Here is an 18003-nt window from a genome sequence, read left to right on the forward strand (position 1 = left end):
AAACCTGAACTGTAAGGTGTTGGTGGGGGGTGGGGGGCAGAGAAGAAGTGATGAGAACATAAAGAAGGCAGAGCTGGGGTCAGGAGGACTGTATAAGCTGATGGCGCACACAAGTTTATTAGGCAGCAGAGCCTCTTATGTACTGTTTGCAGGGGAAACGGGACAAAGCCAGCAGAAAGCTATCACACAATGGGAAGACGTCAGCAGGACACTTATCAAGCAACAGGATATCTCAAGTAAGTCACAGACCAAGCACAAAGTGGCCGTGGGACTGATAAACACAGACCTTTACAGGGAAGAGTCTCTGTTCTCTGCAACTGAAACCTTGACTCCTTGAGGCCCTGGCCCTTGCCCCAGCCCTCTCCAAGTGTGCCCATGGATGAGGACACAGAAACGAATGCTCCCTTTGTCCTTTCAGCAGGGACTTTGGAAAAGTTTTGAATTGGCCTGGCCCCTAACAGTCCAGGGAGAGCTGAGAAAAGGAGTCATGCAAAAGCATTTTATAAAACAAGAAAAAGCCAACAATGAGTGGGAAGTAAAGAAAAATCAGAACCAGGGGAAGAGCAAAGAAGAAAGCTATTTCCAAGAAGAGTGGTTTATGGGATCAAGACAGCAGTGTTTCACTTTGGTGGTAGTAAACACCTGCCCACACTCCACCCTACAAACAACAGAATAATCAATACATCTTCAATGAAACTCCAGAATATAAGGAAAGAACAGAAAATGGGTCAGTCAAGGTAGAGAAGAAGCCCTGAGATCAAGCAAGACTTGTTTCTTTTCTCGGATGAGATTCATAGGGAAGAGAGTCCTGCAAAACATGAGCATAATTTGCAACTCTGAGATCCAGGAGTGCTGACATTGGTGGGAGGAGCCTAATGGACTTCACTTGGTCCTGACAAAGGGCAAGGAAGGCACAAGCGAGGAGGAAGCAGATGCAAATAACCCTTATTCTACTACAACAGACTATTGGCATAGGGGCAGGAGGGACTCTGAACACTAAAGGACTCATGAAAATGATAACCCTTCAGCTTGGGGCGATGGATAACCCAACTCTGAACCCAATGACACCGTCAATGTGAGGCACAAAGGTTTCCTATTAGCTCAGAACATTTCTTTTGTAATGAAAATACCTCCATTTAAGGATGAACAATGATAATCAAAAAGGGGCAGCTATCAAATCTATATAATAACAGTATAAAAAGCAAAACCATGACTCTCTGGGCTGGGGAGTTGTTTGGTTGGGGTGTTCTGTGCTTAGAATGCATAAGGGGGGTTGATTCCCAGAACTGGAAACAAAACAAACAAATGGACAAAGGGAGAAAGAGCCACGAGTCAAAAGGAAACACTGATCATAATTGGCACCGCTCCTCAAACTTTCAAGAAAATACAACAGAGCAGCCCCCACCTTTAAACCCGGATTTACTTGTGTGGACAAACAGATCAAGTGATGTATGAGCAGAAACCACCAGACTTCCTTTCCAACAATATTTAAAAGTGGGGAATTACACAGAATTGCCTAAAGCTCACGGAAACTACCCACAATAAGTCTTTGGGAAAGAAAGTATGGCTTAAGAATTTTAGATACAGCCAATCTTGTCAAATGTAATTTGTCAAATGTCAAAGTTAAAAGGGTATTTTCTTTATATCTTTAATTCTTTAATGTGCATTCGAGTGTATGGATGTGTGCCACCTGCATGCAGGTACTCAAGAAACTAGAAGAGGGTTTCAGAACTCTTGGGGCTGGAGTTACAGTGGTTGTGAGTTGCCTACTGCAGGTGCTGGGAACCAAACATGGGTCCTCTGCAAGAGAGCAACTGCTATTAACTGCTGAGTCATTTTTCTAGTACCCAAAGGTATTATTTTCTTATATACAAAATAAATTATGCACTGGAGATGCAGCTCAGTTGGTAAAGTATTTGCCCAGCATGCACAAAGTCCTGGGTTTGATCTCTATATAAACACAGCACTTGAGAGGTAGAGGCAGAGGGATCAGAAGTTCAAGGGATTTAAAGGACAGCATGGGGTTCTCTAGAGATCCAGCCTCAAAACAAATAAATAAACAAACAACCCCCCCCAAAAACAAACAAACAAACAAAAAACCCATTCAAGCAAACACACAAAAGTTCACTAAATTCTAAGGTCCATGTAAGTAGACTTTGTTTTGTGCACTGTTAACATGCCTATGCTCTTAACTAGTGGGCCATTTCCCCCACCTACCTTTTCAGTTGTTTGTTTGAGACAGGGTTTCTCTGTGTAGCCCTGGCTGTCCTGGAGCTGTAAATTAGGCTGGCTTCCACCTGCCTCTGCCTCCCGAATGCTGAGATTAAAGGTGTGTGCCACCATTGCCAACCATCCCTTTTCAATTCTTGTTTTTCTTTCTTGTCTAATACTTGGATAAACTTAACAAACAATATACAAGAACTACAAAAGAGAATTTATAAAGTTCCGTTTCTCAAAGTAGATAGAACAAAACAAAGTAAGAACTTGACAAACCACTAAAGTTAATTCATATATCCAGCATAGTCCTAAGACAAATTCATCATGGTTTTCTCTAAATAAGACAGTTAGTTAAATCTAAAATACATATGGCAAAATAAACTAGAGAGCTCTGAAAAGAAAGAGGTGAATGCAACTGCAGAAAGGAAGGATAAATGGACACTTTTTAATGTATCTTTTGGATGGTTTGCAGTTTTTAACCAAGTAGGCATATGCTCTATTTTCAAAATATTAAAGGGAGGATATGGATAAGTAGAAGGACACCACAGGATTCCTAAGCCAGGAACCTAAGCTTCTCAACCAGGGACTGTGAGGTCGGAAGTGCAACTGGAAGTTCGGCTTACTATAAAACACAAGGCTGAAGCTTTCCAGAGTGCAGGGAAGCCCAACCTAAAGGACACCAAGTACAAAACAAAGCTAATTTTCAATACCACACTCCATGAAATGCTGACTATGTAAGGAAATAAACTACCAACATGAGGGAGGGACGGTGGGAAGATCATACAAAAGAACAATAATCATAAACGTAAGCTGCAAACACACCGGAAGGTAGGCATCCTGAAATCACAAGGGGTTACTGCCCCTCTAAAATGTTTTAAAAAAGAACGTAACTCTAATAGGAAAGTTATTCCTAGAATAGAATGTCACACACTCTAACAAATGATATGTCACACACAGTATTTGTCATTTAGAAGACTAGGGCCTTTAACACAGTCTTGGGAAATGTGAAATGGAAGCCACCCGTCACTGAACAACTAACTAACTGCCATATGGCTTTCTCACTCAGAGCTACCTCTCACTTATTCACCTGGAGAGTGTCTCCAAAACATTTCTTCCTCCAGCACCCATGGCTCCTCTTCTTGCTCCAACTTCAAGATCACATCTGGCTTGTTGACTTGACAACCTGTTACAGGAAACAGGAAAGAACTTGCATATTAATGCTAGGGACGATCTGGGGCTGAGTCCTGGGGTCCCGAAGACTTACCAAAGAGGAGACTCAAGGAACTTGTACTATGACGTAAGTCTTTAGGATCTACCTCAAGGTTGGAGCACATGTCATCCTGAAGGAAGACAAGGCTCATCCAGCAAACTACAGTCTCCACATACTGCAGGACCCAGAAATTCTATGGTAATAGAAAGCTCCCCTTACCTACTGTTATTAGGTTGCTGTAGGTCTCTAGCATCACATCTCGATACAAACTCCTCTGGGCAGGCTTCATTTGCAGCCATTCCTCCTGGGTGAGGTCCACAGCCACGTCCTTGAAAGTCACTGTTTTCTATAAAAACACAATCTCAATTAATCAGGAGTCATCAAAATTAGGGCCTGTGATCAAAATAAGAATTCATTTAGCAAGTAACCAGAAGTCAAAGCTTGTTAAAAATTGTTTTTGAAGTCTTCATAGTTACCAAGTTTCGCAGTATAAAGGGGTAATTACTGAGCGAGCAGGCATTCATTCATCCTCAATCATTAGTGGAGGGCAGTGGGCACTGACTTCTTACTGTGTCAGGGCTCAAACAGCCGGACATGAGTCAGGAGTAAGCAGCTCAGAGCTGACAGGCAATAGGTATTTCATTTAGTGAGGAAGGAAACAGGGCAGGGCAAAGGGCAAAAGAAAGAGGCAGGCAGGCAGGAAAGGCATGAATATTGAAAAGGTAAAGCTTAGAAATCCTATTGGACTTCTATTGGTTTTTTTTTTTTTTTTTTTGCCAGAGCTGAGGACCGAACCCAGGGCCTTGCGCTTGTAAATCCCCAACCCCTGGACTTCTAGATAAAGCATCTAGTGCGCAGTCAGACATAGGATGAAGAGGAAGAGAATGTGTGAGTCAGCAACCTACAACTGGAGTAAACCACGGCCGGCAAGTGTGAACGGTTCAAGAGAACACAATAGAGTGCTAACGGGGCTAGAGAGGACTCAGTGAAACATCGGAGAAACAGACTCAAGGTTTTATGAGGATTAACACTGTGATGCTAGCATAATGGAAATAATAAAAACATGTTGAGTATTTCTGGAGAAGAATGTGACTTAATGACTAGTTCTTGTTTTTCAACTGTTACAATGTCTAATATCCAAGTAAAAAGGAAAAGTGGTTTATCTGGGATGTTTGTAAGAAAGGAAAGCATCTGTACAGCCACTCTTTGGGAAGAATTCATTCAACAGCAGAAAGGTGGTGAGATAAAATGACAATTACAGATGGACTTGCTGCAGGCCACAGGAGTGTATCCTAAGAACTCAGCTGGTTATGGCAAAGTCACTACCTGGAAGGATCAAGGATTTCCTCCAGAGGAAGCCAAATCCCAAGGAGTTTTTGGTGTTACTTGGCTTGTTATATATCAGCTGTCTTCTGTTATGAAAATCATGTGTGCCTTCATAGTTTTCCCAATTGACTTTTCTCTAAGAAGGGCTAACAGTGTGGACTGATCACTCTCTGGACATACACATTCCAAGTATTTGGAGAACAGCCTCAGGAAAGGCTTCCTCTGGAATCAGATATCTCCCTTAGCCACTTTCAAGGATTACAGGAAACACCGCCCAGGTGGGCGCCCAAATTCCGAGGATAACAATGATAACAGCCCACGTGCAAGTCTCCTGACTTAAATTCCAGAAGGAGACACCGCCCAGGTGGGCACCCAACTTTCAAGGACTAACTGTGATAGCAGCCCACATACCAGTCTCCTGACTTAAGGTAAATTCCACAAAGGGACACCACTTGGTCAGGTGGACATTAAGTAATAGCTTTACACAATTTAGCTCGGACCCTCCCTTTTTATACCGGGACTTCCAGTGCACGGACAGAGAAAAGAGAATGGAAGAACTAGGTGGGTAAGAACTTGAGAGGAACAAACTGAGATGGGGAAGAACTAGATTGAAGGGCTAGAAGAGAGTACTAGAGGAATGAGATGGAAGATGAGGAAGAGCCAGATGGGGAAGAACAAGATGAGGAAGAGCCAGATGAGAGAGAAGGAGATGGGAGAGGAGCTGATAGGGGAAAGAACTAGATGGATGAGAACCTACAATGGACAGAACTAGATGAAGGAATTAAGATAGAACCTAGAGGGGACAGTAGATAGATATAGAGAGAAATCAGGCAAGAAAGGAGCTAGCCATGAGAGCAGAATAGAAGCTGTGTAGAGAGAGAACTATCACAGAATTATAAAGTGCATGAACTAAGGAGTTTCGTGTACATAGATTCATTTCTTTTCATCAAAGATTAATTATCAACTGCTTGTAGATTCTTCCCGGACCCTGGGAGGGGACTATTGAGGGGCTGGACCCTCATAGTCCCCGATATGGACTGAGCTGCAATAAATGCTTCTAGGAATTGATCTCTTCGCTATTAAGATCATTCCTGTCATCAATACTCTACTGGCATTACTATCATCTGCAGAGTATTTAAGATATGTGAGGCAACACAGTAATTTCTCTTGGCATAGTAACTTTACTTGGCTTTGAGACACTTGCTGTGTAGGTCTGGTTGGCCTGGAATTCTACCTGCCCCTGCCTCCTGAGAGCTGTGATTAAAGGCATGCAATACCACACCCAGCTACATATTAACTTTCAAAATTTTCCTAAAAAGGCTACGAGTAGGTATTAACACTATCTATTTAAAAGTTAAAAGTACTGATGCTAAAGTGATGCACCCCCATCACAAGGTTAGCATAGGATAGAGCCAAGCAATGTGGCTGTACAGCTATAGGTTTTTACCCATCATGCTATGCTTTCTCTTCAAATCAGCAGGAAGGGTCTTTGAACGCTACAAGTAACAATTTAAGATGTTAAATGGACACACAAGGACTCCTGGACCTGAAACTCTTTCTATAGCTGGGGCTTTGTGGAAAACAGGTGCATCATCCATGACAAGAATTCATAGGAAAAAGACACCAAACAGTCCAAAGTTAAGCATTGCAGCACACAGTCCAAAGTTGACAGAGAAGACTGATAAAACAGCAGGACAAAGGGTGAGGAGAAAACCAGACATGGAAAACTAGCCTTGGATGCAATAGTTTGTGTGATCACTGCATCACAAATACAAACATGAAACATTCTTCTTGTTACTGCCCAAAATCAGACCAACCAAACTCATCAAATATTCACAAGAACTATTTGAGATTTTGGCCTATCTCTGTAATTACATGTGAAGTCAAGATAAACACCAGCAGGGACAATATAGGGAAACTGGTCTCAAAAACGAAAGTGGGGGGGGAAGACTTTATATGACGAGGGAATTATTAAAAAACAAAACCCCTTTAGCTAAGGCTGGAGATATAGCTCAGTAGTTAAGAGCACTCTGCTCTTCAGACGACCAGGTTCAATTCCCAGCACCCACATGGTAACTCAGAACCCTCTGTAACTAGAGATCTGGGACACCACACAGAGGTGATGCACAGACATACATGCAGACCATACACTCACACACATAAAAACAGTAAATAAAATGCTCATGGGGAAAAAAATCTTTAGTGCAAATACTTGGTATTTAAGAATGGATACGCAAAAATAAATTAATCTTACACTTTAAAAGGCTATGTGTGTACATGCGAACATCATATTATATGTGATTATATGCCTTAATTTATAAAAACTTAATACCTTAATGCTTTCAATAAGTTGAACAAACACTTGTCAAACCTAAGTAAAGAATAAGATACAAATAGTAGTTCAAGAATTTAAATAGAGCATGCAACAGAAGAACAGAATGGTGAGTCGTTTTTTGTTGTTTTAGAAAGGGTCTCTTGTAGTCCAGGATGGCCTCAAACCTGCTACACAGTTGAGAGATGGAAGGGTCCAAACCCTGCTTTGTATTTTCCTGTCAATTAATTTGTACAATGAAAACAAATACTGTCCTTTAAAAAAAAAAAAAAATCTCAACATGGTTTCTATAACACTGCCAAACAAACAAACAAAAACAAAAGACAACCCCCAACAAAAAGACTATAGGTGAAGAAAGATTGTTCAACAAAAACCGATACCTTACTACTTATTTGTTGATGCAAACAGGCGTTTTTATTAATCTGTAGGGAATTTGGGCAAGTGCAAAGACTTTAAGAAGGCATTATATAACTGGGCATGGTGGTGCACACCTTTAGTCCCAGCACTTGAGAGGCAGAGGCAGGAGGATCTCTGTGAGCTTGACACCAGCTTGGTGTCAACCAGAGTGAGTTCCAGGACAGCCAGGGCTACAATAAGAAACCTTGTCTCAAAAAACAAAAACAAAACAAAAAAAGGGCATTATATGCAAAACATGCTGCCAAATTCCATGTGTCTTGAGAATGTGTCCTGAGATGAAAACAGCAACATGGAAAACAGTCTGCCTTTTCTTCTCGACATTTATTTTTAAGTTATATCTCAGGGCTGGGAAGATGACTCAGCCATACAAATCTAATAACCAGAGTTCGAACCCCCAACCCACAGCAGAAGAGGAAAATGAGCTTGCAAAAGCTGTCTGCTGACCTCCACCAGTACACTGTGGCATGTGTGCACTAATAAATAATGTTAAAGTTCCTCTCAGATTCCACTGTGAAAGCTAATTAGTTACACAGCAGCACACTTAATAGCAAAGGAAGTCAAGACAATTTCCTAAGGGAGAATTTGCTAAGCAGCATGGGGAGAATGTTGCTCAGTCCTAGAAAGGTATTTCTGAAGTCAGTCTGTCTCACCAGACTGCACAGGGAATGAAGACACCGGCACATCCACCAAAACAAGCCTGGACATCAGAGCTGCTGGTCTGAAGTTGTATTTGAGCAGTGGATGGCAGGACTGATCCTACCCATGTGGCTCCATCTGCCAACTTACTGGAGACACTGATGAGAACTAAAGAGATGGCTCCTGTTTTTCTAATTTTATTCTAAATTTATTTTACTTTATGTGCATGAATATTGCCTGCATGCACGTATATGCAGCAAATGCATGTCTGTTGGATCCCCTGGAGCTGGGATTAACTAAGGTTGTAACCGACCATGTGGGTGCTAGAAATTGAACCTAGTCCCCTGCAAGAGTGACAAGTGCTCTTAGCTGATTTCCCCAGCTCCTGAGAAACTACTTTCAAGAACGAAACACACTAAAAATTAAAATTAGAACCAAAGTATCTGATGAACACTTGGAGACCTTCAACTATATCCATCAAACCAGACAGCGCTGTGTTAGTTTCGGTGTCAGTATTCCAGTAGTTTCGTGTCAGCTGGCCTCTCTTCTTTTACATTGATAATAAAAGTACATCCCATCACTGAAGTTTTATTACTCACAGATATGTTAGTTTTCTTATTAGTGACTGTAAAATGTGGATCTGCTTGATGAGTTTAAAGTCTCTGAATGGGGCACAAAATAATTAAGATTATGTGAGGACTATTTTTTGCTATTTATGGTGGAGGACATCATGAACATTTGACACTTTAAAAATTATTATGCTTATTTACTTTTTATGTGAGATGCTGTGCACATATACCTGGGTGTAGAGGTCAGAGGGCGTCAGTTCTTGGTCTTTTTTGTTAGTTTGTTTTCTCGAGACAGGGTTTCTCTGTGTAGCTTTGTGCCTTTCCTGGAACTGGCTTTGGAGACTAGGCTGGCCTCAAACTCAGAGATCCACCTGCCTCTGCCTCCCGAGTGCTGGGATTACAGGTGTGCACCACCACTGCCCGGCCGAGGGCGTCAGTTCTTAAGTTCCATTATGCGGGTCTCAGGGATTGCTAGGAGAGCACTCTATCCCCAGCCTCAATAACCACAGCAAATATTTCTATCTGCTGTCATTTCATCTGTCCTACACATGGTTTTAATTTACGATTCTTTGCTAGTGTTTGTGTGTTTAATATGTGGCCCAAGACAATTCTTCATCCAATGCAGCCTAGAGAAACTAAGAGGCTAGGCTAGGCATTGTTTTCTTGAACATGATATGGAAAAAATAAAAAATAAAAAACAAAACTCTTGCAAATTTAATAAAAGACAAATCAATTTAGGACTTGGGAAGTGGCTGAGCAAGGCTGATAACCCGAGTTTCATCTCTGGAAGTCATATAAGAAGCTGGATGTGGTGATACACACCTGTAATCCAGCACTGCTATGGTGAGAGGGAGGCAGACCTAAGAGAATCTGGGGGAAGCTTGTGGGGCTGCTATCCTGGAGTACACACCACAGCAGCAGAAACAAGAGAGACCTTGCTTCAACATGTGGAAGCCAAAAACCAACTCCTAAAGTTGTCCTGTCCCCTCTGTGTGCTCCCTGTGGTATGCACACATTCATCCACCTACCCCAACCCACATAGTAAATTAATTTAGAAAAGACAACCTGGGTCAGCAAGACAGCTCAGTGGATAAGGACACTTGCAGCCAAGACTAACAACCCCGAGTTAAATCCCCAGGACCCACAAGGTGGAAGGAAAGAACCTTCTGACTTCTACATGTAGGTCCTGGCACATGCCCCCCCAAACCTCAATAAACAAGTGTAATTCTTGTTGTTTTTGAGATAGGGTCTCATTATGAAGATCAAGCTGGGCTTGAACTCACAGAGATCTGCCTGCCTTTCTGCCTTCTGGGTACTAGGAATAAAGGTGTGTATCACCATGCCCAGAAAACAAGTACAATTTAAAAAAAAAGGGAGAAACCAAGGCTGGGCACAGAAGCACTTACTTGCCTTTAATCTCAGCACTTATGAGGCTGAGGCAGGAGGAGCTGTGAGTTGGAGGCCAGCCATGGATACATAATGAGACCTTGTCTCAAAAAGAAAAGGTGGAAAAACAAATGGTGGAGAGCAACTAAGGAAGACATCTGGTGTGCACCTCTGGCCTCTACAGACATATGCACACACATGCAAGCATGCCCCCCATGAGTATGTACAGATACAACACACACAAAATGAAGTACTGATACTGATACAAGCTGCGGAACCCAAACAAACCTTGAAAACATTGTGTCTTATGTTATGTGAGACTATTTATATGAAAAGTTGTAACAGGCACACAGTTCTACACAGAAAGAAAGTATACTTGTGCTTGTCAACACTGGAGCCTTGGGGGGAAATGGGAAGTGAGGGCTAGCAAATACACGGTTTCTTTTTAGGGTAATAAAAATGTTCTAACAATATGCTTATGGCTATGAATATAATAAAAAAAAATGAGTGACTACTTGAGGTAATTTTATGACATGTAACTTATATGTCAGTTCTTTTTTTAAGTTATGAAATTACATTCTCTATGTTTAGGATCCTTTAAATCTCAGCATAAAATAATTTCATGAGCCGAGGATGTTGTATAACATGCATGAGGACTTGGGTTTGATACAGCGCTGCAAAAGCTACTTTCAGATGTTACACGATAAACTGACTACTGAGCATACCTTACACTCTGCTTACCTAATGTCCCACCTACTAATGTGGGCTAGTCCCAGCCATTTGCTGAGGTTAAAGGAATGTTAGTGCACAGATAAGCAAACACTCACACATGATTCCGCCCTTTAACCTGACTTGTGTAGTCTAGTGATGCAACAAAGAGCCTGACTCAGGGAGCTGCAGCCCTGTCATCCACAAGTAACACACAGAGCAGACCTGAGCTCCCTGCACAGCCCACATCAACCTCCAAGCAGAGCAGCCCAAGCAGTTAACCAGGGACCCTAGGAAGGACAATAAATGTGTGTTATATCACACAACAAACAAACACAAAACAAAACAAAAAACCCCAAAGCATGTAAGATAGATAATTGACACATTCTTGGCTGCAAACCAAATCTCAAGGTAGTATAGATACTCAAATGAAGCCTGGTTTAGATGTTCTTAGTGGTTAATAACAATGCCCTGTGTTCCAATAATGTAAGCCTAATCCTCGCTCAGAATTGACTGTGTAACCTTCACAAACAGCAAATTTGAGCCTCCCAATTTCCTCATCTGGAAAGTAGCACTGCTCTCAACCATTCAATGAAGGTTTTAGAAATGGATCACCCTCTGGAATAGAAACCAGAAAAAGGTGTTTACAAAACAAAACAAAACACCCAAAAAACAAAGCCCAGTTCTTTCCCAGTGGCTCCAATAAATTAGTAAACCCCATATTAAAACAAACAAACAAACAAAAACAAACCTTGCAACTCTGGCAAAAAGTCAAAGCAAATGACAGACTTACAAGGAAATAGACCAGGCTGCCCGGGGCTTGCTCTATGTTCAAGGGTGATCTCGACTTTCTGATCCTCCTGCCTCTACGCCTAGTTCATGCAGCAGGGCTGGGATCCAATACAGGTGCTCTCTGTGCATGCTAGCAGAGCACTTTATCAACTGAGCTATAGCTCAGCCTCACTGTGTAAGACATGCAATCAGTGCATTACAACTTAACTGTTTTCTTTAATGCATCAACTCCCTTTATATACATATACAAAACATCCAGATCAATAGCAAGTAACAGGGGTTTAACCTAACAAAACAGATTCACTAAGGTACAAATAAAAAGGACAAATGACAGGGATAGACCAAATGGCAAAACCCAGAGTGTGGGTACTAGAGTCAAGTTGTGAGGGCTTGAACCCTGAGCTCATTACACACGGGCACATGATTCTATAGGCTTCTTAGCCGTTTTCACTTCCTGTGTCTATAAAAACTAAAATAACATCTATGTCACAGCCTTCGGATTATGGCTACATGAATTAAGCTATACAGAGCTCATAGCAGAATAATCTGGAACACAACAGTCACAAAGCTGTGGCACACAGTCCTGTAGAGGATTCTTCTAACTGGTATGTAATCTATTCATACACAGTTAAGAACTTCCATGGACAACATCTATATCCTGATTCTACAGTGAGTTTGAAACTGGTCATTGTTCCTGATATATATGTGTAAATACATGTATATACATAGATATTAAAAAACTCCCTAGCCTTGCCTTCTCGTAACAGGTATGGAGGTTTTACCAGTGTGTGTGTAAATGTTGCAAGCCCCAAAAGTATATGAAGTGGGATCTCACCTGATTATGACAAGCTAGTACCTGGAAGAAGCCAAGGGCCTTCCAGAGGTCAAGCTGAGGCTCCAGGAGCCTTGGTGATCTTGGCTTTTGATTATTAACCGTTTCCTACTATGAATTTCTCGTGTGCAATAGCTTTTCCATCGTTCACTGGGCACAATTTCCCCTCTACTAAAGGATTATTTAGATAACCTTCTATGCAGCCAGGATCCCTAATTTCAGGCCTTTCTGTCATTATCTCATTGGCAGCATCTGGCCAGGATCTTCCCCAGATGGTATCTTATCAGAAATACCTCTGTACTCTCTAAGAACAGACTTAAACATCCAGACTATCAGTTTGAGAAGGCCTGGCAGATATGTTAATTAAGCTTAACTTTCTCCTTTCCAAAGTCTTATCTCTAGTTTTAGAACCACCCTTAACAATTAACTCAGAACTAAAGGGTTCCAACTTACAGGTATATCTAGCTGTGACAGAAGTTGCCGAGCCAAGTTGCCTAGTGACTGAGCTCACTTGCCAGAAATGGCAGGAGCAGAGATAGTTTGGAGAGATAAGGGTCAAAGGGATAAAAAGGCAGTGTTGTTTTCAGAGGGGAACTAGACAGAGAAGAGAAAAAGAGAATGGAAGAACTAGATGGGGAAGAGCTGGATTGAAGGGCTAGAAGAGAGTACTAGAGGAACAAGATGGAAGATGAGGAAGAGCCCAATAGGGACAAACAAGATGAGAAAGGAGGAGATGGGCGAGTAAGATGGGAAAGAACCAGATAGATGAGAACCTAGATAGGGCAGAACAAAGATGAGAGAATTAAGATAGAACTTAGAGGGGACAGCAGATAAACACAGAGAGAAATGAGGCAAGAAAGGAGATAGGCATGAGAGCAGAGTAGGCGCTGTATAGAGAGAACTGATTCAGAATAATAAAGTGTATGGACTAAAGAGTATCGTGTATGTAGATTCATTTGGTATTGTCAAAGATTATGAATCATCAGCTGATTGTAGATTCTTCCCAGACCATGGGAGGGGACTATCTAGGGGCTGGACCCTCATAGTCTCTGTTATGTAAATACATGTACATACACACCCTAGTTTTCCCTTCTCACAACAGTTATGGAAGTTTTACTGAAGTAACCCAAATCAGTCAATCTTTTCCTCTGTCTTCTAGGTTATACTGGTGTACTGAACAGAATCAGCACATCCAAAGAGCAGCTCAGAAAGGAGAGACTCCATAGATAAAGAGAATAAGCAGTGCCAGTCAACTATGGAGCACTGGTACCCTTGACAACCAGACATTCTTATGGGATGAGTTCCATTACTATCCCCATTTTAGATTAAGAAACTGAGGCACAAAGAAAGTAAGAGACTTCTCCATCCATTATCATGCATTTATAGTCAGTCACCAGTCAAAATTTGAACTTTTAAGTCTGTTTAAGGCTAGAGAAACATTACGCCAACAGGAGAAAAAATCCTATGAGCCATTAGATCAGTGGTTCTCAACCTGTGAGCTGTGACCCTTTTGGGGGTTGAATGGCCCTTTCACAGGGGTCACCTAAAACCATCGGAAAACACAGATATTTACATTATGATTCATAACAGTAGCAAAACGAAGTTACGAAGTAGCAACAAAAGTCATTTCATGGTTGGGGGTCACCACAACGTGAGGAAGGAACCGTATTGAAGGACGGCAGCATTGGGAAGGTTGAGAACCACTGCTCTAGATCATACAGCAAAAAGAGTCTGTCTGCTTCATGATGATGAGAAAAAGGTAGCCAAGAAATAAAAGTTCAAAATAAAAGATGACCAACTTCAAATATAGAAACAGAAAGACTCAAGAACACTGCATTGAGCCAGTGAGATGGCTCAGAAGGTAAGGTACTGGATACCAACCCTGATGGTCTGAGTTCAATCTCTGGGAACCATATGGTGAAGGACAGAACTGACTCCAACGAGTGTCCTCTGACCTCCACACTTACACATGGCATACATATTGCCCCCCCCCCCCCATAAATAAAATAAAGGTTGTTTTAAGAAAGAATTCTGGCAAGGTCTGGTGGCATGTGCTTTAACCCTATCACTTGAGCAGCAGAGGCAGACGGAGGAACACCGCTAAGTTTGAGGCCAGCCTGTTCTACAAAGCAAGCTCCAGACAAGTCAAGGCTACACAGCTAGACCTTATCTCAAAAACAAAAAAAGAATACTGCATCTTCTAAGATCATTAACGATGAAGAGTTGGAAGGCCACAAACAACAGAATCACAAGGATGCCACAGAATATCCATATAATTTAGTTTAACTTGCTACCAAAAGCTGAAACTGAAAAACAAACAAAAAACATTTGAGTAGGACTGTTCCAAAGAGACATGCAACTCCACATACTATTCTACATAATTTTTCTTTGGCCAAGACTGACTTGTAAAAATTGAGCTTTAAAAAAAAAAAAAAAATCATGGAACTATTTTAGAATTTATTTTTTGGTTTCAGTGACAACAAAAAGCTTTTGCTTTCCTTAGTTTTTTTTCTTCAGAAACTACAAGTTATGGAATGGATTTTATGTCTGTTTGCTTTGACTCTCTAGATAACATTCACCTTCGAACCCAACCAGTTAATCCTGCAGCACTTATTTCTTCACACCGTACTTCCTTTCCCCTGGCTCTCATTTTTTTTAAATCTTTTTTTTCTTTCATTTCATTTTTCCCAGCTTAGCAGTAGATTATAGGAACTCACAACAACTGCACTGCAAAACAAAGCCGGGAAAAATTATGTTTTGGACGTACAAAAGATCTGGTCATGTCCTCTTCTTTCTGGCAAAGTGCAGAGTCCTGGGAACACCAAGCTGAGGAAAGAGAAGCAAAAGAGATTTGCTCAGAATTCCAGACAAAGGAATGTGGAGAGCTTTATGACCAGATGCTCTAAGATCCTCTAGAAACTTGATCCTTAGCACCATGAGAAATGTTAAGTACCACATCAATCTCCAGAGACTCCAGACAAATGTATGAAGAGAACTAAACTTACACTTGTGGTCTGATGTAATTTCAGGAGGTTAATAAATTGTCCAATGACCCTACTGGCTACAGAGCAGCAATACAGTATTTCTTTAAGAAAAAGTCCTGACCTGATGATACAAAGTGTAAAAATCTGATTAATCAAAAATTAGCCATATATAGATGTTATTCAGAAAAATGACAATGAATAATACCCAGGTAAAAATGTTCAAGTAGCTGTAGCTGAGAAGTAGGACCAGGAATAAGGGATGAAACAGGAAACGCCTCTCTCCAGTTTATAAGACCATGTTTTAAAATACATTAAAATAAATTGTTTAAGAAAGGATGAGCCAGTAAAATGGCTCTTCAGGTGAAGGTACCTGCCTTCAAGCCTGACAACCTGAGTTCCATTCCTAGGAGAGAGCCAATACCTGCAAGTTTTCCTCTGGCCTCCACACATGCACTGTGGAATGCCTGAGCCTACATACATGCACATGCATAGATACAAACACACAAAATAAATAAATATGAAATTTTAAAAAATCAGTCAAATTAACAAAATAAGATGTCTATCCTGTATAGTCAGTAAAACCCATGTGAACTTCCATGACAGGAGCATCAAGCTTCCCAAACTCTCACATTTCCCAAGGACCCACGCTCTGCTCTTGCCCTCACCTCTTCTCCACATGGTCTGGGTCAAACACTCCATGTTGTACAGCTGTCGCTGGTATTTCAAGGTTGAGATGTCATTTGGATCTTGCTGGCTCTGGGAAGGACTGGTCAAGATGGTCAGAGTCCACCCCTGCCCAAGACTCCTGAGCTTCTGGTGTGGGTCTCAGTCAGAAGATGGCAGACACCTGTTCTCAGGCTTCACACTCACACCACAGGTCTGTCTTAGTGTAGGGGTGGTAGGACCTGTAGGCTTAGACCAGAAATCAAATTTGCCTCCTGCATTCTCGCAGGCTTTGTCATAGCCAGCCTCAGAGACAGCCACGGTGGTCAGTATTTTCCAGTAGGTGACTGTTGTTTCAACATTACGTTTTCAGACAATGTGATACATACCAGGAGATAACTAATACTGCCCCAACACTCACTCCCTTGTTTGCAACTCAGACTCTGAGTCACTGGCTAGAGATACTAGATGGAAAGCCAGGTGGGCTCAGGGACCAAACCCAGACTCAGTACCTCGGGCTAAAGTGAAGTACTCAACAGAGACACCAAGATTCCAGAAATGAAGTGATGCTCCACATCTGAGTACAGAAATTCGGCCTCGATGCAAAGACAGACATAATGCTGAACCAAACAGACAACCTAGGGCTGGCAACAAAGTTACTGTTGGAGCTTGGTGACCTGAGTTCTGCTCCGAGCCCATCAAAAGACAAAGGGAGGACGGTCTCCAAGAGTTGTCAGAGTTGTCGTCTGACCTCCACACACATGCTGTGACATGTGTGCACCTCACAAGCATGCGGTGATGAAGTCTTTTGAAAAATACTCAGTCATAGAAATCCCATGTTGGAGCAAAGGGAGTTGCATTAAAAATCCAGCAATTGCTGTTCTCTATCTGAATTGCACTGTAATTTAGAATTTCAAGGCTTTTCATTTGAAGTAAAAATCATAAACTTGTCACATGATACCAGATACAAATAAATGAAATGGCTACTAAATCAGTTTACCATCTATGAGCCTTTACTAAGAAAAAAAAAAACCCAGAAAAAAGTGAATGCATCTTTGTTCAGTATGATAAAACTAATAAAGCAGAAAGATTGTTTTAATGAAGCTTGGTGTTATGCTTGAGATACATCCTAATATCTTTCATATTGTTACTTTTATTTTTTTAAATCAGGGCCTTACTCTGCAACCCAGGAAGGCCTGTAAGTTACTATGTAGTTCAGGCTGGCTTTGAACTACATTTACCTAGTTTACATCTTTACTTTTTATTCTACAATTCTCAAATTCTAAAAAGTGGTATAATTGGGGTTAGGGATTTAACTCAGTGGTAGAGCGCTTGCCTAGCAAGCACAAGGCCCTGGGTTCGGTCTTCAGCTCAAAAAAAAAAAAAAAAGTGGTATAATTTATATTATAGTATCTACCCACTGTCTTTCCAATATAAACTTCATGAGAACAGTAATTTACTTCTAATTTTGTCAATGATACGTGATTTAAAAATAAGATATGTAGCCATTACAAGTATGGTAGAAAAAAAACCTAAAAAAAGAGAGTAACCAATTAAAAAAACAACAACCAAGCAATCTTCCTCCCGTGTCTAACACTCAACATGACTGAAAGCGAGTGTCAGACTCTTTGTATCCTTTTGTTTATAGCAGTGCCATTTGCAACAGCCAAGTAGTAGATGATGTGTTCACAGATTCATGAAGAGACTAAAACGAGTTATTCAAGCACAACATATTATTTAGGCTTAGAAGAAAATTCTGACACTACTAATCCACAAGAATGTCGAGGACTTTATGTTAATTAAACCAGTTACAAAAGGACACCTGCAGTACATGTCTTCTTACATTAAATACTTGGAATTCTTAAATTTAGACACAGAAAGTAGAATGGTAGTACTGTAATTGGGAGGAACGAGGAAAGGGAATTATTGTT

At 41.2% G+C, this 18003-nt stretch overlaps 1 protein-coding gene across 5 annotated transcripts in view; it reads right to left on the minus strand.

Annotated features, from left to right (window-relative positions):
- The window catches only part of Znf568 (zinc finger protein 568), a 60258-nt gene that overhangs the window by 40351 nt on the left and 1904 nt on the right, over nucleotides 1-18003 (minus strand). For 4 of the 5 annotated variants that reach the window (XM_036177560.1, XM_036177437.1, XM_036177690.1 and 1 more), the window contains exons 3-6: nucleotides 16075-16321; nucleotides 15193-15251; nucleotides 3647-3773; nucleotides 3305-3400 (exon numbers count right to left, since the gene is read on the minus strand). In XM_036177560.1, coding sequence (XP_036033453.1) covers nucleotides 3305-3400; nucleotides 3647-3773; nucleotides 15193-15251; nucleotides 16075-16108 — 316 coding nt within the window. In that variant the 5' untranslated portion in view covers nucleotides 16109-16321. The remainder of the gene's footprint in view (nucleotides 1-3304; nucleotides 3401-3646; nucleotides 3774-15192; nucleotides 15252-16074; nucleotides 16322-18003) is intronic. The other variant, XM_036177514.1, reaches the window with a different exon arrangement.

The sequence above is a fragment of the Onychomys torridus genome, chromosome 1 (genome assembly GCF_903995425.1).
Source record: "Onychomys torridus chromosome 1, mOncTor1.1, whole genome shotgun sequence".
Lineage (NCBI taxonomy): Eukaryota > Metazoa > Chordata > Mammalia > Rodentia > Cricetidae > Onychomys > Onychomys torridus.